Source organism: Leptosomus discolor, chromosome Z, assembly GCF_034619465.1.
Source record: "Leptosomus discolor isolate bLepDis1 chromosome Z, bLepDis1.hap2, whole genome shotgun sequence".
NCBI lineage: Eukaryota > Metazoa > Chordata > Aves > Leptosomiformes > Leptosomidae > Leptosomus > Leptosomus discolor.
Window position 1 is genome coordinate 64,421,327 of NC_141419.1, and position 23,308 is coordinate 64,444,634.

A 23,308-nucleotide genomic window follows, 5' to 3' on the forward strand; every position below is an offset into this window, starting at 1 on the left:
CGGGGGCCCCGCCGGGCGGGGGAAGGGGCGGCGCGCACCCCGCGCCCGCCCCGGCTCCCCCGCGGCGCCGGGCTCCCGCCGCCGGGCCGCCGGGGACTGAGCCAGCCCGCCTCCGGCCCCGCAGGGGCCGGCCGTGAGGGAGCCCGGCCCCGCTGCAACTCGCGGCAGGGGAACGCCTCCCTGCTCCCCGCCGCCGGCGAGGCAGCCTGCGTGAGGGGCTGCCGCTCCCCAGCGGAGCCACAGCCGGGCGCCAGCGGGGCCACCGCGGGACGCCGCCATGGAGAGGACACCCATCCCGGTGCTGACGGTGCAGACGGCGCCCTACGAGGACCAGCGGCCGACGGGCGGCGGGGGGCTGCGGCGGCCCACGGGGCTCTTCGAGAGCCAGCGCAACTACCTGCCCAACTTCGTGCAGAGCCTCCTCTCCTCCGTCGACCTTCGGGACCGCCAGGGCTGCACCATGGTGGTGGGCAGCGACGGGAGGTACTTCAGCAAAACGGCCATCGAGATCGTCGTCCAGATGGCCGCGGCCAACGGGGTAAGCGGGCCGCCCCCCTCCCCCCCCCATCCCCGCCGCCCTCACGCCTCCCTGTCGGGGCGGCCTTCCCGCTCACCGCTGCCTGCCGGCCCCCTCAGCCGCCACCGGCCCGCCTCGGGCGGGCATCCCCCGTCGCCTCCGCGCAGCGGGTCCCGTACCCTGCCCGCGCCGGCTCCTCCCTGCGCGGAGGAAGCGCGGAGCGGTCGCGTAGGGATGGGGAGGGAGAACATTTGAATGTCATGACCCGGGGAGCGCTGAATGTGTGAATAAAAATGAGACGAACTTCGCGTCCGGCTGTGTTTCGGTGGTCTGCGCCTCGGACGCCCGAGTCAGCCCAGTGCCGCCGGCTCGTACGTCCTTCAGGCCGTGCCGCTGGGCTTTGGCGTGGCTGGTTTTGTCCGCGTTTGACGGAGGTGGTCGTGCCGTAACACAGGAGACTGCTGGCCATGCTGTACTGTTTCACACCTTGTTTTAGACTGAGGCAGGGACGGGAGCTGGAAAACACGGTTGACTCTTCAGGAGAAAATGTAGCAGAATTAAAAATAAGTGTGTTGGAAATGAAGGTACCAGATGTGTTTCTGCTACTCAGGATCTTTTAAAAATATTCAAGGAAAATGGTATTATTGAAGCAAGAGGAATTCAGCATTTTGGTTGTGTCTTAAGAAAATAATTGTTCTTCTCTATTGTTCACTAGTGAACAAATTAAAAAACAGAAGAAGTAACAGTGGTAAATATTGCTGTGATCAGATGGGTTACTGCTTTTCTTGTGCAGTTTGAAAATAGGAAAGAACTCGGGAAGGAAACACAAGTCTACAGATGGATACATGCACATTCATGTGTTGGTGTGTATGTGCAGAAAGCTGGAAATACCAGCTAATGTAGGCTTGAAGTTTCTACTTCAAAGCAGAGTTGAAGCTGCCGTCTCTTATTATGATGACGAAATTGGTTCTCCAGATCTGTCAGAAGAAATTTTTTTTTTTTTTTTTTGTGAATCTACTCTTTCTTTTTTTCTAAAGCTCCATTCTTTAAATGCAGTCCTGTTCTATAACCAGGAGATCTTTCAACTTCAAAATGAATCTCTGTATGTGTCTGAATTTTCCCTGCTGATTTATTATCACATACGAGCTATATGGATTAGCCAGCCTGGTAAAAATAATGAGTACTTTAAATTTATTTCTAAAGCTCATTCTCACCACGCTGATACTATCAAGCAGACCCTGAGTGATACCTGAGATTTCAGAGAGACTGGCTGCATTATGTACTGGCTAGCTTTTGCGAACTTGCCGTTTGTGCAGGGGCTTGGTGGAGGCTAGGGCTTATGTGGCCCAGGGTATGAGGAGGGCTGTCGTGGGGGACACTGGCAAAGGCGAGGACACTTGTGATGGTGTTTCGTCTGCAGTGGTGGGAAGTGAGTGTGCAGGGAGGAAGTGCAGAGCAGTGGGAGTGGGCTGCTGTGTGGGCCATTGTGAGGACGGTAGGACAGGGCTTGGAGGAGTGCTGCTCCGTAGCCCCTTCCCCTACGTAGGTCAGTGGAGAAAACCTCACTGCTAGAATTGTACTTGTTGACCAGGCAGGATAAAGCGCAACAGCTAAAGCAAGAGCCCTCCAGCAAGAGCTGTCCTGCCTGCCCTTGCACAGTGGTAGGAGCTACAGAGTGGGTTACAGCCACAAGGTGACCACAAGGACTGAGGTGTTGAGGAAGACAAGAAGTTTAGGGTTTAGAAGACCAGGCTCTTGTCAGCCAGGTTATGCTGTATTCAGGACTCCTGACTAATTTTTTCTGTCAGCTTGCCTTCTTCCTGCTGCTTCTGTCACGTTCCCCATTTTGCTCTGTTTCCCCTGAAGATCAGGTCTTTTTGACCTCAGGAGATTTCCAGTTTGATGTGTTTCTGGCACCTTGCTGTAGTAGTGCTTCCCCTTTCTTAAGTTACTGCAAATGTCTTGGAAACACAGTTTCTCCCTAGTGTTTTCTGAAGCCAAACCCCAAGCTTTCTTCTTGCAGTTCCCACAAATACCTGAATTTGAGAGTGATACTCTTACTAATGACACAGTCTTCACAAATTCATCATTCCAGCTGGTGGGGTGCTACTGATACTGAAAAGACTTCCCATTTCCATGCTCCATCCCCTCTCTACCATCCTCACCCTGCTCACCCTCACCCCCATTTCTCTCAAGCACACTGTTAAATGCATAAGTCTCACATTTACTTAGTGAATACCCTTTGTGTGTTTTATTTTTTGGCTGTTAAAATAGATCTGCTGGGGAAATATCTAAACCTCCCTGAAGGCATTGTTTAGTGCTGCGCTATGTAAGTAGGAGGAGAGGAAGGGAATACTACTGAGGGCAAAGATTTCTCCCTTTGGATGAGGTTAATGTCATTAGAAGGCATGTAGCCAGTATCACAAGGAAAGCAGTGTGCTGCTGTGGGCAGGATCGGATGAAATGTGTGGAAGCCTTGAAGTTGCGTTCAAAACCTTTATCCGCCCCAGAGTGCCAGGAGAGGGATAGCCACGTAGCGCTGATAAACTGAACCTGAATCTCCTTCCTGGAAGACACATACCGAGTGTTATGGTTGATTGTGCCTGTTGAGTACAAAAATAAAAGGGATTTTCTATTATCAACTGTAAATGTATTGCCCTTTAGAGTTGCTAGGTTCCCCTTGTTCTAATTTGGTGACTCACCCCGCATTCCCCCTGTGTTAACAGCCTAGCACAGTTGGCATAGGCCCCAGTACAAGGAATGAGATGAGGCCCCCTGCCCGGTCAGCTGCCAGTGCTTGGCCTGCCATCTTCTCGTCTTCAGTCCCTCTGGCTCATGCCTTCCAGCTTGGGGTTTCAGGTACATGCTCCACATCTATGGCCTCTGGTTTCCTCTGGTGGCAACAGCCACAGGCTGCTCCATGCTGTGCAGCTGTAATCAGCGCATGCTGCTCCACATCTTTCTGTTCGAAGCTGAAGGTGGCTAACCAGGGTCACCCTTCGATGGGTGACACAGCTGGGGCTGCAGCAAACACATTTGGGTAAGGGACTGCATGTCATGGGAAGGTGGGTGAGCATGAGGAAGGCCAGAGGTCCTGTACCATTCTGGGTTGCAACAAGCAGTTTTGCAAAGTGGGGTGGTAGGAGAGTGTCTGAGGCTTTATTTCTCTTTTCACCTGTGTCCTGACAGTAGTAATGTCCTCATAACTTAATATCTGGAAGAACTGAGGTAAAAGGCTCCATTGTTTATAGCACAGTTCCATTACAAATTAGATGCAAGTATTTCATTAGACCCTTCAGCTGTATGTGGTGTCTCATTTTTAATGCAAAGTTTAAGATAGGTTTAAATGAGAAGGTGCTGCCTGTGAGTCTCGGTGGCAGATCAGAAGCTGGTGATCATGCTCTGAATGGAGTATTACTAGTAATGCTGTAGAAGTTTGAGATGGCAGAGAGTTTTCCAGTTGTCTTCTTTATAGTACCATGTTGTTTTTAGTTTCCATGGTCTTCCATGCAAATCTTGCCTTCCCTCCCTGGACCTGTATGAGTGATATATTTGCTTTTACGTTGAGTGTGGCGCTTGGTCATCTTTAGGATACTGTAGGAAAAGATAGGAAGGCACAGCCCTGTGCTGTCTGGGATATAATCTGCTCGCTTCGTATTCTTTCAAGTTTAATTGACTGAGGCATGTGAGAGATTGCTGGCAAAAATAATAAAAAAAAGCATTAAGTGACTCCATGATAATCAACTGAATCATCTGAAAACACAGCTGCAAGTGGTAATATTGCATAAAAATGTTCTTGTTAAGTACTTGTTAGGGTGACTATTCTTTCAGCTGTAACTGTTTGCTGAGGATCATGGTCTTTGTTTCTGCTGTTGTTACTAGAAGCAGAGTGACAGAATAGAACGTGGTGTAGGAGCACAGTATTAGAAGAGACATTACATGCCTGTGATCTTGTAGCCATGCAAGTTTTTGAATTCCAAAGATAATCTTTCCATGCTATGAAACTGTCCAAGATTTTCAGAAGGATATTACTGGAACTTTAATTGTGAGTCAGTACATGGACATTATTTGGTTACTGTTTTAGCCTAGATTGTGAGAAGTCTGTAAATCTCAGTGTTTATTACCTAAAATGAATTAATTGTCAGTTTATTATTTGGTTCAGAGGCAAAAGGAACAGCTTCTGGGCCACGAGAGGATGAGGTTGCCACCAAAATGGAGGGAACAGAGGAAGATGGGTAGCATAGTACATTTCTAAGGTCTGCACTGTCCTCAGGGAGTTTCGTAAAAGCACTGAAGATCTTCACATAAGGTGAAGCTCTTTGCAGTAGTCACTGCAAATAAAATATCCGTGTATCATTCATGTAATTTCACTTTCAACATCCTTAATTTAGAATACTAAATATTGCAGTGTTTCTGTAGTATAGAAGTTAGTATAATAAATAATATTTCCGAGTAGTGTAGAAATAATAGCCTTGTGACAAATACTGAAGGCAAAGCAAATTACTGCTGTTCGTATTAATATTTGGCATCCAGAAAAATGGGAAAACTGGTTTGAGCAGCATCTGTTGAACAGGAAAAAAAAATGAAAATACAATGAAGAGAGAGTGCCAGGTAATTTGTGCATTCTGAATAATCTAAGTATTCTACTTACTTTAAAAAGTGTCGGTGTGCATGAAGGCAAAAATCTAAACCTCACTAGTTTAGATTTAGAAGTACAGAGAACATGTGCTCATGATAAGCCTGTGTGCAAGTATGAATGCATTTATACTTGAGTACCTCAAGATAGATTCAGTGTTGTTGTTTTCCACCGTTTCTCAAAATGTAATTCCTGTCGTGTTCCTTTTGCTTACCCATACACAATACTGTTTTAAGAGCTGGCACCCATTTCTGACAGCTGTATTTGGAAGATTGAGTCATTGCTCTAGCTTTCTACATGCTTCATAGTTTAAAGAAGGGAGAGATAATAGTCAAACCAAACATTTTCAGTATTTATTTTCATCATGCTTTTCTTTCCATGATAAAGGTACATGGGTAGACTGTTACATAGACTGGAAGAGAGTTTGTTAAAGTCTATTTCCCAGCATTGTGTGTTTTTTCTAAAGCTTCAGTACAATTGGCAAGAGTGATTAAATGACAGCATAAATACAACAGTCTTGCAAGACGTGGCATGTTGTCCAAAAGCTGCTTCATGGACTGAAAAGAAGCCGTAAAAGGGCACACTCAAATTCAGAACAATTTGAAAAAAATTCTCCATTTGACTTTTGAATTACTGACATGGCACTGGTTTAAATAAAACAGTAAATTATGTGGCTAATGGAAAGTTTTCTTTCTTGAGCATGATTCTAAAAGTGAGTCAAAGTGTATGCTAGAGCTCCTGGTGATTTCAGTGCCCCTCCTGATGGCATTTACCCTATGCATTTTCTGAGGTGAAAGTGTGTCTGTCAGTTGTCAGCCCTCAAAACTGGAAATGCTTCTGCTTTTAAAAAAAAAAAAGAAAAAGTCTTCCTTCTTCCAAAATGTAGGAATTGCATTTCTGTGGTAACAAGTAGGGTTGTACAGAAAGTATTTTTGAAGTAGTTTAGTATTCAAAGCAGTTGAATAAATAAAATGTAAATGTAGCTTTTGGAAATTCAGAAGAGTTTTAAAAGATGGGAAGAAAATTACATAAATGTGAAGGAATCTGATCAGTAAGAGAGATACCAATTTTGATCTGTAATCAGTGAAATAACATTTAATCATCTGCTTCCCTTGGCTTGGAGCTAGGAGTGAAGGAAATAACACCTTTAATATTGCTCCTTTGGTCGCTAAATTATGATAAATTGAGAGATTTACAAATACACGTGCTGTAAATCACTGCTTAGTTTTACCTTCAGGGAGAAGCAAGAGTGGGAAGGCAGGAGAGGCGTGAAGTCAGAAAGTAATACAGAATCTCACAAGTAGATGCTGTCACAGTGCACAAGTGTAAAATTTAATGTTCTTCAAGGAAAACTGTATTCACTGCTATGTTTTGTTCCGCAAATAATCACAGGTATTTATGTTATAGTTGGCATCAAGTCCTATGATAAGGAAGATGGTATTGCTCTTAATCATTCAGTCGTAGGTTAATGAAACTGTATTGCTAGGCTTAAATAGGAAATAAAATTGTTCAGTACCACTAAAGTGAGCGGAAATGAGGTTCAGCTGTGTTGTATATGTGTTAGCTGTATATACACTCCTATCCTCACCGACAGACCATGTCAGTGGGTGGAAGCACTGCTTTAAAATAATCTGTTGAAACAGAAAATGTGGATTCTGCTGATTTCCTTTTTTTTTTTTTTTTTCCTGCAAAGGTTATTAGTTTTCCCTGGGAAATATTTTCATTATAGTGGAAAAATGAGAAACCACAGTTTTCTGTTTCTTAATTTTTTTCATTTCCTTCAGAATTCTTCCAACCTGGGAGAAAAAAAGGTGGTGAAACAAAGCATTTTCCCAATATAGCAAGAGCAAGTCAAATGAACCTTGAAGATTTTCCATGCACTGTACTTACAATTTTAATAGCTTTCCTGTTTTCTAGCAATAATCCATAGGCTTCAATATTATCTGCAAGAACTGTGAAAAGAGAACCAGGCAGACAAACAATCATCCTATCATCAGATCTTAAGGTAGAAATCTCAGTTAATAGAATGCATTGTTTTGCACATTTTTTTAAATTTGAAAGTAGATCTTGTAATTCTTAGTGAAAGAGAAATGGCTAACCATAGTTCGTGCTTTGTGAGGGTTAGTAAAAAAGTAACTTGGGCTTACTTTAGAAGTTGATAATTTCAGTGTAGAAATCTTTATTTTTTTATTAAGATCGTTCACAAAAACAGGCATGCATTAATCCTTTGCTTTTCTGAAATTATTTGAAACCCCACTTCTAAATAACAGTTAAGGGCCTCACACAAGTGCTGGACCCAGAAGAAGGTCATCTGTACGTGAAAGAATAGCTCTTTATAGAAAGGAGGCAGGTAGTGACACCTGCTGTGCTGTTACTTTGCCATACAGACAGTCAAGCTATCAAATCTCCCTCAAACTAAAGCAGGAAATCTGAGTTTGAACTCCCAGTCTGCTTTTCTATGGGGAATGGGAAGGATTCAGTATTCTGCTTCTCTCTCTCCCTCCCCCCACCCCTGCCACTTCCTAGACTACTACTCAATAGTGGTGGGTTGTGGGTTTTTTTGGTTGTTTTTTTTTTTTTTTTTGAGTGAGGATATTAAAAAACCCCAAACTTTTGCAATATTCTTTTAAGCTACATGTGCAGCTGCCTCAGTTCTCATCTGTGACATGAACTGCCCCTTCTCCCTTCCTTTTTTTGCATCTACCCATTTCCCAGGAACTGGAATTCTTTTGTGTTTCTTTATGAATACATTTCTGGTTCGTTCCTGGATTATTTATTTTGAGCTGTAGTATCTGTGTAGGGGATGAAGGCAAGGTTTTGAAATGGGAACGTTGCAGTGGAACTACACATAATACCAAACACGTTGAGTCAGTGTTTAATGATACCACCTGAAAGCTTTTTTTTTTTTACTTTAAGAGTGATGGGAACTTCCCCTGCTGAGTTATGCCCTGGGAGACACACCCTTTTCATCCAGAATAGCCAAGGAGTCACTGATGGCTGAAGGAGGAGCAATACTTTCTATAGGGCAGGACATTGGCTCTGAGATGTGCTGGGTACACTGCAGCATACTTGAAGTCATGGAGAGGAGAGGAGCCAGGGGCTCCTGAGGTAATAGGGGCCAACAGGGAAACACCAGTGAAATACCTCAAAGGAATTAAGTGCTGTTCCTTTAAGAAGGTGGCATGGCTGCTGGAAAGCCATGACCTGGTTGCCATTACTGAAACTTGGTGGGATGAATTCCATGACTGGAGTGCAGCCGTTGATGGCTACAGGCTGTTCAGAGGGGAGAGGTGAGGAAGGAGGGGCAGAGGGGTTGCCCTCTACATCAAGAAATGGATAGAGTGTGAAGAGCTGTCTCTGAAGAACAGCCACGAGCAGGCTGAAAGCTTACGAGTAAGAATTAGAGACTGAGGCAACAAAGGGAACCTTGTGGTTAGTGTCCACTACAGGCCGTCTGATCAAGGGGAGCCTAGTGATGAAACCTTCCTAATCCAGCTACAGGAGGCTTTGTGCTCACAGGCTCTTGTCCTGCTGGGGGACTTCAGCCCCCCAACACCTGATGGAAAAGTAGCATGGCAAGCTGTAGGCAATCCTGGAGACTCCTGAAGTGCATAGAGGATAACTTCTTAAGCCAGGTAATAGACAGCCCTACCAGAGGGGATGCCATACTGGACCTGCTGGTCACCAATCTGAGTAAGCTAATCAATGATGTCAAGATGGGTGCAGCCTGCGCTGCAGTGATCCTGCACTGGAGGAGTTCGTAGTCCTGAGGGATATGGGCCAGGCAAAGTGTAAAGTCAGGACCCTGAATTTTAGGAAAGCAAAATTCTATCTCCTCAGGGAGTCAGTCAATAGGACCCCTGGGAAACTGCCCTCAGGGACAAGAGCTGGCAGATCTTTAAGGATGCTTTCCATAGAGCACAAGAGCTCTTGATCCCTAAGTGTAAGGAATCGGGAAAGGAAGGCAAGGGACCAGCATGGCTGAGTCAAGACCTGCTGGGCAAACCAAAGGGCAAGAAGGAAATGCACCATCAGTGGAAGCAGGGACAGGTATCCTGGCAAAAGTACAGGGACACTGCCCGGTTGTGCAGGGATGGGGTCAGGAAGGCCAAGGCGTGGCTGGAGCTGAACTTGGCGAGGGTTGCAAAGAGTAATAAGAAGGACTTCTACAGTTATGCCAACCAGAAAAGGAAGGTTAAAGAAAGTGTACTCCCCCAATAAGCAAGTCTGGCAAACTGGTAACAATGGATGAGGAGAAGGCTGAGGTACTTAGCAACTTTTTTGCCTCAGTCTTCACTGGCAGCCTCTCTTCCCACACTCTTGAGTGGACGGCCACAAGATAGGGACTGGGGGAGCAAAGTCCCTCCTGCTGTAAGAGAAGATCAGGTTTGTGACCACCTGAGGAACCTGAACATATACAAGTCCATGGGACCTGATGAGATGCATCCCAGAGTCCAGAGGGAGCTGGCTGATATTCTCCATGGTATTTGAAAAGTCATGTCAGTCAGGTGAAGTCCCTGGCAACTGAGAAAAGGGAAACATTGCACCCGTTTTTGAAAAGGGTAGACAGGAAGACCTGGGAACTACTGACCTGTCAGCCCCACCTCTGTGCCTGGGGAGATCATGGAACAGATCCTCCTAGAAGCTATGCTAAGGCACATGGAGGACAAGGAAGTGATTTGAGACAGCCAGCATGGCTTCACCAGTGGCAAGTCTTGCCTGACCAACCTAATACCCTTCTGTGGTGGAGTGACTATATCAGTGGGCAAGGGAAGAGCTACAGATGTCATCTATCTGGACTTCTGTAAGGCCTTTGACATGATCCCCCACAACATCCTCTCTAAATTGGAGAGATATGGATTTGATGAGTGGACTGTTTGGTGGATGAGGAATTGGCTGGATGGTCACATCCAGAGGATTAGTGGTCAACGGCTCAATGTCCAGATGGAGATTGGTGTCTCTCAGAGGTCTGTATTGGGACCAGTGCTGTTTAATGCCTTCGTCAATGACAAAGAAGATGAGATCGAGTGCACCCTCAGCTAGTTTGCAGATGACACCAGGCTGAGTGGTGCAGTTGACATGCCTGAGGGATGGGATGCCATCCAGAGGGACCTGGACTAGCTTGAGAAGTGGACCCAGGTGAACCTCGTGAGGTCAAGTGCAACATCCTGTGCCTGGGTTGGAACAATCCCTGATAGCAATACAGACTGGGGGATGAAGGGATTGAGAGCAGCCCTGCTGAGGAGAACTTGGGAGTACTGGTGGACGAAAAGCCAGATATAAGCTGGCAATGTGTGCTTACAGCCCAGAAGGCCAACCATATCCTGGGATGCATCAAAAGAAGTGTGGCCAGCAGGTGGAGGGAGGTGATTCTGCCCCTCTACTCCACTCTGGTGAGATCTCTGTGTCCAGCTCTGGAGTCCTCAGCACAAGACAGACATGGACCTGTTGGAGTGAGTCCAGAGGAGGGCCAGAAGATGATCAGGGGGCTGGAGCACCTCTCCTGTGAGGACAGGTGGAGAGAGCTGGGGTTGTTCAGCCTGGAGAAGAGAAGGCTCTGGGGAGACCTTATTGCAGCCTTCAGTACTTAAAGGGGCCCTGTAAGAAAGATGTGGGCAATTATAGGGCCTGTAGTGATAGGACAAGGGGTAATGGTTTTAAACTAAAAGAGGATAGATTTGGACGGGATATAAGGAAGAAAATTTTTACAATGAGGGTGGTGAAACACCGGAACAGGTTGCCCAGAGAGGTGGTAGATGTCTCATCCCTGGAAACATTCAAGATTAGGTTGGACGAGGATCTGAGGTCTATTCCAACCCAAACTATTCTGTGATTCCATGAGTCTATGATTCTGATTCTACATCTAAGGGTGTCTTGGTAGTAGAGATGTGACTTGCAGAGACTACAGGTCCTAGTATGTAGTGACACTTGAGATTGCTCTGAGAGGCTGCTCTGTGAAAGGCAATTTGCTTGATGTTCGCTTTTATGCTAGTTAAAGCCCCGACCCTGCAAACTGCATCCACACCGTCAGCCCTGAACTATATTGATATTTGAGGGGATTTGCTGGTTCGTGGGGATACCGGGAAAGGTTTGATAGCAGGATCATAGCCCAGTGCTATGCTTTGGAGCTTTGCAAATCACTGTCATGGCTGTGCTCTTGCTTTGCTGTCAGGCTACTGGGGTTAAACATGCCAGAGTACAATATTTTTTGCCAGCACTCCAGATTAGCATGCAACCAACTCATATTTCTCTGCAAAAGAATAGGTTCTACACTAGGACTTTACAGTTTCTCTCCTGTGCATGTATACCTGTATGTGTGCGTGTGTGTTTTATTTATTAATTTTCATAAGTTCAGTACCATTCAGAGTTCTTTGACTTGCTTTTCCACCTAGATCGGCAGATTGGTTATTGGACAGAATGGTATCTTATCTACACCTGCTGTTTCATGTATCATCCGAAAGATCAAAGCAGCTGGTGGAATTATTCTAACAGCCAGCCACAGTCCTGGGGGACCTGGAGGAGAGTTTGGAGTCAAGTTTGAGGTTGCCAATGGAGGTAGGTTTTTTTTTTAATAACGCCTTAGAATGTTGCATCTTGATATGATGAAAATGTACAGACAAGGATAATTAGCTGACTTTAACGATGAGTTTTTTGTTTACTTTGTTAAAACTATGAAGAACATATGCATATCCTCTTTTTTTTTTTTCTGTAATAGGAGTGTATTTGTTTACATGGGTCTGTACAGTAAGGGTTACATGTTGACTGCAGTCGTTGTGGTAGCTGTAAGATTTCTAGAAAGAAGAGCTTTGCCATCCCATTTTTATAGCATTTTATGTAGTCTGCCAGATCATTGTAACAGTTCTGATCCTTTTATAAAGATGCCTATGAGGGAGCTCTGTTTTGCTCATATTTCTGTGTTGCTTGTCTTGGCATTTACTTTAAAGCGTGTAATTTCAGAAGTGCTGTAAGCAGTATAAGTCATTGTCTTGTATGGAAGAAAGCAGTTCTCGTGTTTACCCAGGAAATAACTGCTCTTATCCAGGGAGGGGGTTGTACCATTTTAACTGTTGCAATTCCACTGTTGAAGAATGGAATTTATTTATATAATATAGCTAATGTCTTGTTTTCCAAAACTGGCAAGCTAACACCTGTAGGTATGTTATACATTATGTATGTTTTATGTTATAGATCTGTGTACACCCATAAAAAACATCATGGTGACAATTGCTGACACCTTGTATACCTCACACACGTAGAGTGCTTTCCGTCTGAAAAAATGAAAAATTCTTTTAAAATAGTGTTTCCTTCCTCATTTTGAAGGTGGGAGAACTTGAGAAGAGAATGCTTCTTGCTCGTCCATTGTTTAATTAAAAAATGTGTGTGGTTAAACCAGCATGATTTTATAAACAGAGTAGGATTGAATCCCAGAGAGATTAAAGGGACTGTGCGAGGTCAGACAGTGAGACAGCCAGGGTCACAGCATGAACATAGCAAGCCAAACCATTAGCACTCCATAAACTTTAAAACACCACATATACCTAAAATCTCTTTGATAAATGGGTAACAGTTGGTGGGGCATTCTTTTTAGTGTGCTTTGCCTTTTTAAAGAAAATTCGAACAGGCTATTAAGCTTTAAATATGAAATGCTCCTTAAGCACAGGTCACAAAGTTCAATTATTTATGATAATCAGGAAGGATTGTAATGAAAAGTAGTTCATTTAACTTGCAGCTGAGAAGATGTGGGTTGAGTCGTAGGCAAGACTTTTGAACTAAGAGAATGGTTAGGCACCATGACAAGCTCCTAGGGAAGGCTATTGTTGCTCTGCATTCTCGCTCAGTCTGTTTTGCAGATCCAGGTCAGGCAGAAGCGGTTTGTTTCTATAGCTGTAGGAGAGAATGTGGGGTGACACTGTGGGATCTCCATAGCTGGAAATATCAGTAGACAATACAGCCATCTATCAAGTATGATCTGGAGCTAATGAAACCTGTCCTCACCCCTTGGGTGGGTTTGGATTAGAAGAATAAGAAGTCATTTTATAAGCCAAATGAAGAGTTAAGTGACTGTTACTTATTATATTGCCTTGGACCATCTGGTACACTGTATCTGAGAGGGAACACGCTAATTTATGTGGCAAAGCTGTGCTGAATATAGCAGCATTGCTAGAGTAGTGGGAAGCTAGCACTGAAAAGACAGAGGCTTTGGATTAAGAGAGAGAACATAAAGTAAAAGAGAATAAAGGAAATAATTTTTCAGAGTGGGAGTGTATGCTTTAATATGAGCAATGAAGAGTCAGATAACCCAGAAAGGACTTCTGTTGTAACTCAGACTCAACTCTTGCAGTACATATGGTGTAGCTCATCTGGTAATTTTTGCATCAAGCCTACAGCTTCGATTTGATTGACAGTAGATCTTTAAAAATAGAGCCAGTCCTCAGGATTTGGCAATAAAAGTAATGCACAACTAAGATGTGATTTCTGTTCCTGAATGACATAACTATTTCAGGTCATAATTACTTGTTAAGCAGTTAAGGTATTGAATTCTGACAATTTCGTTAAGCCATTGGAGCAAAACTGCAAGAGAACACCACTGTTAAACTGGTAAGAGTTTTTAAATTTATGTCTCATGAAAAAATGTGATGTTGAGATTCTGTGTAGAAAAATGGCAGTCTTTGAGCAATAAACACAAAGAAAGACAGTTTTGGGGTTTTTGGTTCCCTCATGCCCCCTGCCCTGGACAATGATCGATTTAAATACTCTATGTGAATCAAAATGTTGTGAGCAATGCATTGTATTTCCATGTTAAATTTTTTAAAAAAATATCTGTGTTACACCAAGAGAACAGACCTTATTTACCGTAATTCTGGGTTTATTCCTTGATAACTTAAATATATTCAGAAAAATGTTTGCTATAGCACTCACTTTTTAAGTAGAGAACCTTAATTTTAAAAAAGTAACCCACTCATTCTTTTTTCTTATAGGACCTGCTCCAGATATAGTTTCAGATAAAATCTATCAAATCAGCAAAACCTTGGAGGAATATGCCATTTGTCCTGACCTCCGAGTTGATTTATCACGCCTAGGAAGACAAGAATTTGATCTGGAGAACAAATTCAAACCTTTCCGAGGTATCGATGTGTGCTTTTATGCATGCTACATCTATTGATTCTAAGTACTAGAGTTGCTGCAGAAGGATAATGGGTAATTATTTAAACAGAACTTTAATTCTTCAAAATGCCTTGCTACAAGTTCTCAAAATATTAGGCAGTATAGGTAAGTGTTGCATTTGTTTTGCACATGAGGAAGCTGAGTTATGGACTTTTAAGCCTTATCATTTAGTCAAATACCTTTGCCAAATATATGTGCTTAGGCTTGCTAATAGTTAAACAACAAACACAAACAGTTTTTGACTAGGAATGATTTGCTTATGGAAGTCTAATTGACAAAAGAGTTTGTGAGAGTCTCAGTTTATTCATTCTTTGCTCACACTTTGTGAAAAATTGTGGGATGTGTAAGGCACTATACCTCCAGTGACTCTAAATGTAAAGAGAGTGCTTAAGCACATATTTAATATTAGGCACATGAATACTTTTACGCGTACACTTGATTTAAAATGAGCTAACACAGCCTTTTTGTCCTGAAGGAGTCAAATGCAAAGAAAGGGGTCCAGACAATATTCAGACAGTATTTCAAATACTGTAAAACTCTGTGTGGCCTCAAGGACTCTTTCTCCTTCCTGATGTCCTAGAATTAAAGCCATTTTTTTTCCACCAAAACATTATATTTTGAGACAAAGTACATTTTGATAAAGTTTTTGATTAAAAAAAATCTTAAATTAATATTTTCTTGTTTGCAAAGAACATGTTCGGCTTTTTAGGCAAACAAAAAGCAAAGAAAATTCAGCTCTAGCACCACTCTGGAATCATATGATTGCCACAGTTTTAAATTTTGCTTTTTCAATGTTTTAATCACTCCAAATTGCATTTTTCTGTGTGAAAATGAGACACTCCTCCCCCCCTACCGGTTTTGTAAATAGATTAAAAATAATTGCAATTTGTCTGAATGTTTTTCTAAAGAAAAATAATTTCCCAATCATTGCTTCCCAGAATACATCATCCTGGGAGAGCAGAGCTGCCAGGGATCCGTACTGAAGCAATATAATTGGCTTACAAGTGCATGGATAAGTATAGTTTACACAGGTCTGAATGCAGAACGAAAGTGGGGAAAGAATGAAAATAATTTAAAAAGTATTTTAACATACTATCTGATGTATTCTAAACTTCTGCCTTTTCAGTTGTATGAACTAACTCCCATGAATCAAGGCTACAGATGTGTTGAAGCAACTGAGAGTAAAGCAGTTGGATTTGGCAGGAGCTGAAATAATTTTTAGACTTTAATTGCACATGCACTTTATCTTAACATGTGTGAGCAGCTCCAATGAAGTTGAGGCATTTGTTCATAAGTGTGAAGGTTAGAACCTATTAAACATCATATATATATATATATAAAGATACGCAATAATGTGATTTTAGGGAATCCTTAAGATTTTCAGTGTATACCGTATAATTAACTTGTTTTCAAATAGGTTTTACAGGTTGTTTTTCAGTCCTGAGAGCCCTTTATTTGTTTCTCCATTCAAGCGTATTGTCTCGATTTTTCTCAGCATCAAGAAATGTCTGTGTCATATTCATGTTATCCTAAAGAGCATTAGGCCATTTTGAGGAAAACCAGCTGAAATTCTAAGTAATAATTTAACTTGTAACTGAAATAATTCAAGATATTAATTTATCTAGATAAAAAGACAGTTGTAGAATGTATGCTTTTTATTTAAATCAGGAAAAGTAGTAAGTTCCAAGATGACTGAGAAACATGGCTTTCGACTGTTGTTTGGTAACTGGTTTCGTTATGACAGACTTACTTTCATTGATTCATTTTGGTTGAATGTTTTACTTCCAAAAGAACTAGAAAAATTGTAGTGCTCTGCTTTTATTAATTTGGAATTGAAATTAGCAAGACCTTAGCAAAACTCAGATGTTGTATATGAGCCTAATTTTCCTAAATTAGTGAGGTATAAAATGCAAAAGTATAGTGGTAGATTCACCACAAACTGGAGATAGATATTCCAGGTGCTAAAGCCAAAAAGAATAGGTTGTATGTCTCTCCTGATGGAATGGTGCTGTTAGATACTGCTGTCAGATAGAAGAATAGGCTGTGTGGCTTCAACTCGGCATGGACGTCTTCCGTCCTCTGAGAATAAACCTGTTTATTGACTGGAAAAGTTGTTCAGTAATTTAGTGAATATAGAAATAAAGAGTTTACTTTGATATAATGTGTTCTTATGGATATTTTCAGTGAAATAGGAAACGTCACCTTACATTATCTCTGCAGTCCTTTAGCAGGCAAATCTGTTGATCTTTGCAAGGCTTAAAGCTTGATGGTAACCACAGTGAAATCAGTGGAAGTCTTCGACTTCGCCTCTGTGGGCTTCAGAACAAATCCATGTTGTGTAGAGCTTGCACACTCTGATTTTGATCGAGGTGCATGGTTGGTGGAAGTGTACTGAAAGAGATAGTTTCCCATGTGTAAACTGTATTGGGGTTTTTTCTACCTATTTTTTTCTAGTGGAAATTGTGGATTCTGTGGATATCTACCTCAATCTCCTTCGAAGTATCTTTGACTTCAATGCAATCAGAAATTTGCTGACCGGACCCAACCAGATTAAAATAAGGATTGATGCCATGAATGGAGGTATGAACTTAAGTTGCTATCACAACAAAATTGTAGGTACACTGCAATAGCTTCCCAATAAAGATGGTACACTCCAATAAAGGTACAGCATATAAAAGTTAGACTTTTTAGGAACATTAAGGGTAGTAAAAAAGGATTTGAACATTATAGTAACAAAGGGGATCTTAGCAATGGGTTAGGTCCCTTATTGGGCAAAGAGGTTTATCTTTCTTGATAAAGTAGTGAAGGCATGTGTGTCCAATAAATGTTCTCTTTCTGCATTTGGAAGCAAGCAGGATGAGGTAATCTTTCCATAAAAGAGTGACAAAGTATGTTGCAGTGTGCAGTAACCAAGAAGGTTGCAATGCATACTAAGAGTAAATTCTAAGTGATATAGAATTAGTTAAGTCTGAATAAATTGCACACAAGAGTCCTTAAACAGTTGGCTGAGACCTCTGTCTCACTAACGTTAACTGTTAAAAAATTCAAGTGTACTGGGGACAAGATGAAAGAAAGTGTCACAAAAGACAGCAAGGAGACTAATTTTGTGCCAATATTAAAAAATTATCAGCTGTGTCACTCAGGGAAACATAGATCAATATAAGATCTATCACAGGCCACATCATGAAAAAATAAATAAAGATTTCTACAGATAATGACTTGAAGGATAGAAATATAAGTAATGCTGTTCAACATTATCTTATGGAAAACAAGTTCCAACAAGTTTTATTCTTCAATGGGATTACAAAAACAGACCGATAAAGGGAGCTGGACAGACTTACAAAGCTTTTGTAAAGCATTTTATCTAGTACAGCCTGATGGTCACTGTTCAAAAGGTCAGCATACATTCAGCGTTCACAGGCTGTGGCAGAAGGTTATAGTGGGCATACAGTAAATGTGAACACCCAGTTTTGCCAGGCTGTAGCTAAATGGCAGATGGTGTCCTTGAACAAGGCAGAGGGAGCAATGAGGAAGGCACTGCCTCTGGTTGTGTACTGTACTGGAGAGGATGTTACTCAAATAATTTGTAGAGCTCTGATGTCCAGATCTGTAACTGAGCTGAAAATTTTTACATGAGGTCAAAAGGATGCATAGTCTGGCTCAGGGTTAGAAAAACTGATGCGTTACAAAAATTTTAAAGGACTGAGTTTGTTTACTTTATTCACAAAGTGGTAGAGAATTGGCTTTATGACTTGTATCTTGGTGGAGAAATAGCGATATTATAATATATAGTACACATACAGTAAGTGTATACAAGAATATTTGTTTATCCAACAGAGAAAGTTGAGTGGGTTTTTTTTTTCTGCAGAAAAATTATTTCTTAGTCTTCTGTACCTCAAAATACCAAAAAGAGTTAATAGCGAGAAGTTGAGGCCAGACAGATTCAAACTGGAAAGTAACTCACATATTTATGGCTAACAGTGAATAACTACTGGAGCAATCTACCAAAGATAGTTGGGGTTTGTCCTTCTCTTAGTGGCATCAGATCAAAAGACTTTGGGCATGAGATGCTTTAGCCAAAAGTGCGTCACCAGCCACAATATAATAAACATTAGAGAGGACCACATGTGTACGTGGACAAACCATCTTCCAAAGTTTACTTTAGCTCTGCACCTCTGGAATACGCTTCTGTGCCTATAGACATTGTTAGTTTGACATTGGTGTACAAAACCATAATTTGTCAGGAGTCTACTCTTGATAAGAAGCTGAATCATTGTTTACTGTATATTTTACAGAATTAGCATCTAAATTTTCTTGAACACAAGTTTCTCGCATAGTTTTACCTTGGGTTAAAGTTGCTCCAGTTAGCAAGATTTGGGAGTAAGGCAGCAGAGAGAGCATGAAAGAGTGAATAACCACTCATGAATTTTTTAACCTCTGAGTGACCTGTTCACACCTGTGACAGGGATGCAGAGAGCTCAGTCAGTGTCCATTCACCCAAATACATGTAATAATTATGATATATAGTAGCATGAGCTGGGGTCTTAGTTGGCCATATCTTTAACAAAATAAAGAAGTTATTTTGGAGTTAATTTTGAGAAAGTTTTTGTTTATTGTCTACATGGTAGTAACTAAAATGTGGTAAAATTATTTCATGGATAAACCTGTTGTAATTTTAGCATGAATTGGAATGTTGAGGTAAGTTTGTTTCCTATTTGTATTCTCCTACTGTTTACTTTCCTTGCTATTATATGTTAGACTGTTGTTTGCATTCTAGGATACATAGAATAGCATCTTATTTTTTTCTAGTGAGAAGAAAATGCTCTATGTGTATCATAATTTCTTTACTAATAATAGGTAAATAAAACTTGCATCGGACACCATTCACTGATTACTTTTTCACTTCCACTAGTGGGGAACTGTGTTCTTAATGCTGAATTGCTGTCATGGTTTGAGCCTACCCAGCTGGCTCCAAAAGCCACACGCAGCCGCTCACTGGCCCCTACCCAGTCCCCTGAGGGATGGGGAGGAGAAAATACAACCAAAAAGGCTTGAGGGTCAAGGCAAAGGACAGGGAGGGCTCACTCACCAGTCATGGTCATGGGCAAAAGACAGACTCAACTTGGGGATAACAACACACATTTAATACAAACAATCACCACCATCAAGGAAAATGAGAGACACAACCAGGTTCTTAAATACAACGCCCCTTCCCCCCCTGCCCCCCTCCGGTGTTCCCGGGCTCAGCTCTGCTCCCTCTTCCCCCCCAGCAGCGCAGGGGCAGGGAATGGGGGTCACAGCCCGTCAGCACAAGGTGTCCCCGCGGCTCCTTCCCCCTCAGGCGGAGGGGCCCTCGCAGCCCTCCCCGGCCCCACCGCGGGGTCCCTCTCCCGGCAGACAGCCCTCCACCCACCGCCCCAACGGGCGTCCTTCCCGCGGGGCCGCAGCTCCCCAGAACCCCCCGGGGCGGGTCCCTCCCGGGGCTGCCGCCCTCCCACCGACGGGCGGCTCCAGCGCGGGCTGCCTCGGAGCCGCGGCTGCTCCGGGCCCGGTCCCTGCCCCTCCGGCCCGGGGCCCTCCGCGGGCTGCAGGGCGACCTCTGGGCCACTGCTGGGCTCCAGGGGCTGCAGGGGCTCAGCCGCCACCCCCCCGCGGGCCGCAGGGGAACCTCTGCTCCGGCACAGCTCCCCCTCTCCTGCCTCGCTGACCCGGGGGTCCGCAGGGCTGGCTCTCTCCCATCCCCCTTCGCTCACCAACACAAACAGAACAAAGAGACACAATCAGCCCCTTCTTTCGCTCTTAAATAGTTATTCGCAGAGGCTCCTTTGGTCTGGCCTTGCCCAGAGGCGGGTCCAAAACTGGAGCCGAGGGAACTTCTCGAAGCCCTTTACAGGAGCCACCTCTGTGGCCCCTTACCCTGCTGCCAAAACTCCGCCAAAACCCCGCCAGACACCAAACCACCACAACTGCCAATTGATTATTTACTGGGGGGACAATCACGTACTCCTCTGTGAAATAAATTTGGTTTTGGTTGCTAGGACAGATGTATAAAATTGCTGAAAATATATTTTATATTGAGTCTCCATGGTGCTGTGAAAAATTTGAATGTCAAGCATACACTTTTGTGATTGCATGGCAGATATCTGTTTTTGCAGTTATGGGACCGTATGTGAGAAGAATCCTGTGTGATGAATTGGGAGCTCCTGCAAATTCTGCCATAAACTGTATTCCTCTGGAAGATTTTGGTGGACAGCCTCCTGATCCCAATTTAACGTATGCAACTGCCTTGCTGGAGGCTATGAGAGGTGGCGAGTATGGATTTGGAGCTGCTTTTGATGCTGATGGAGTGAGTATTTTGATCTGTCTGGAGGTTTTACCATAGTTGTTGTTTCGTCTGGGGTCAGATATGGGACATGTAAGTATAATTTATTTGCTTTTCAGTAAGCCCTCGAAGCTGCAAGTGATATTACTTTCAGGTACAGCTGATAGCATTTGCAACCCATAAATCAGACGCATATGTTGTAATTTATCTCTGCAGATGACTGCGAATCAAGCTGGATTTGAATGCAGAATGAGAATTCTTTAAATGTTAGGCTGGTTTTACTGCATACTAGTTTAACACTTTTATTCCCTGGTTAGGAAGAGACAGCATATATAAATCATATGGACTTGTCACAGAAAGTAGTAATTAAGCTAAGTCCTCTTTGGTTAACATTGTGAATTGAGGGATTTTTAACTAAATAAAGCACTGAATCATGATGTTTGTTTTGTTCTTTTTAATGTCATATTATCAGCATTATAAACAGCGAAGTATTACAGAAACAACTTTCTGTGGTATCAGGGTGGGAGAAAGATGAAAAGGTTCTGAAGAACAGAAGCTGTTTTCTGTTGTCAGTAAACACTCCTACTCCTTGTGTAGTTCGTGTCATTGGCAAAAAGATTCTCCTACACAAGCATTCCCTGGCAGGAACAGACCTACTGAAGTGTCATATAGGAGGCTGAAGCTAGAGACTGATCTGGAGCTTTGATTTGCAAGGCTGGAGGGTGTGATGGTGTCATAGTGTGTTAGTGACATTGTAAACCTACCAGGATGATGCCAATAAATTACTTTGCCTGAAGAGGGTTATGAGTAACCCATTCCTGCCTACAGTGGATGTAATAAAAGAAATTGCTGCTCCCTAAAACATGGAATTTAAGATGCTCTTTTGAATTTCTTTTCTTCTTCAGGACCGCTACATGATCCTTGGCCAAAATGGTTTCTTTGTTAACGCATCAGATTCTTTGGCTATAATTGCTGCCAATCTGTCTTGCATTCCATACTTTTGTCAGATGGGTGTCCGAGGATTTGGAAGGAGCATGCCTACCAGTACAGCCTTGGACAAGTAAGATGAAACATTTATTTGTATCACCTTGGTCATTACCTTAGTTAATGTCTCTGTTTTGTGCTACATACCATTTCAAAAATTGTGAAGTGTTTTGACAAGAGCTTCTGATTTTCACAATATTTGTGTGCTTTATTGTTTTAACTAGTTTTGATGATATTTCGATCTTACCTGGACTAGTTTTGCCAACCTTTATTTGGATGAATATATTGTAATTCAGCCTGGAAAAGAAAGAAATAGGTTAAATCTTTTTGAGAGTACAAACTCTTGACTGGTAATTCCTTTTCCAAATAACTTTATTCTTTTTCTTTGTAAATAATGGTTACAGCCTAATCTAGCAGCCCTTCTTATGAAAGTCGTGAAAGTTTAAAACAGATAAAGTACTAATTCAGGACTAAATTAGCATTAAAAAAACCCCAAACACCCCCCCCCCCCCGTTTCTTTTAAGCCATTGGAATATATCATCTATTGTGATACAAAATGTCCCAGAAGGGACTGCAGGCAGTCATGAAATCCATTCCCAATTTCAAGCCAGGTTAAAAGTATACGTAAAGCTATTTCTGACAAGTCCAGTCTGCTCTTCAAAGATTTGCTGGATATGCATCCTGTGTTAGCAGCTGAATTTTGAACAAGTCGCATCCAGGCCTAAATATCTGTAAATATTGGCATAAGAGGATTAAGCTAAATATTACTGCCTTATGTATTCTGTGTGGAAGGAGCATTCACTGGGTCAAATGTGTCTCAGTGTTGATCTGGTTGCATAGCTTTACTAACACAAGAATGATCTGCCCCTGTTAAATGTGTCTCATCAGGAAACAGTAATTTTAAAGTGAAATGTAGCTTGTGTGAAAAGGTTGATTGCTCTTTGAAAAGCAAGGATGTTAGGGTGCTTCCCTATTCAGGAAATTTCTGAAAAGTTACTGAATTCAGAGCTAAGAGCTTCCTGTAATGCTTGCCAGAGTCTTCAGGGAAATATTCCTTATTTGTAGGTATGATCTAGTTTAAGGAAATACTTAGGTAGGTCAGGGTTTGTTGTATTTTGTTTATTCTGTTTAGAGATCCAAAAATCTCATTGTTTAAGTGAAAGCTACCATTATATTGAAACACTATATAAAATAAATAGAGGTTCATTTTGGATGCAAACCATGCGATATCTGCATTCCTGTAAGACATGAAGAAACAGTGACATTTAAATGTGTTTGCCTGTCTTCTTTTCTTAAATTTCCATAAATATGTCAGAATGTACTGAAGTCCCCTTCAATAACACTGACTATTTGAATTATGTTCTTGACAATGTTTACTTGACCTTTCGGAGCACAGATTGTCTCGTGGTAATTACTGCCTTATTTAGTTCTGTGGAGCTAAATCTGATTGTTAAATAAAACTGAGCAATTGATAATGATGGAAGGAAGTAAATATTTTCCCAGCCATTCTTACAAATATTTATTATTATGAAGTTTGCAGTCTGTATCCACTACAGTTGAATTTTTTTAAAATTTTTTATTTTGTGGTTGCCTTTGTTTTCCTGAAGATTTAAAAGTTAGATGTTTTCAAGGTTGATTACTTTTGTGACTCATTTACACAAACACAATGACAGTGCAAAATACC

At 42.3% G+C, this 23,308-nt stretch overlaps 1 protein-coding gene across 1 annotated transcript in view; it reads left to right on the forward strand.

Moving 5' to 3' along the window:
- The first annotated feature begins 277 nt into the window (after positions 1 to 277).
- Positions 278 to 23,308, forward strand: part of PGM5 (phosphoglucomutase 5) — a 70,677-nt gene continuing 47,646 nt past the window's right edge. The window contains exons 1-6 of the mRNA XM_086479616.1: positions 278 to 538; positions 11,546 to 11,708; positions 14,132 to 14,278; positions 16,773 to 16,898; positions 20,474 to 20,664; positions 21,546 to 21,700. Coding sequence (XP_086335742.1) covers positions 278 to 538; positions 11,546 to 11,708; positions 14,132 to 14,278; positions 16,773 to 16,898; positions 20,474 to 20,664; positions 21,546 to 21,700 — 1,043 coding nt within the window. The remainder of the gene's footprint in view (positions 539 to 11,545; positions 11,709 to 14,131; positions 14,279 to 16,772; positions 16,899 to 20,473; positions 20,665 to 21,545; positions 21,701 to 23,308) is intronic.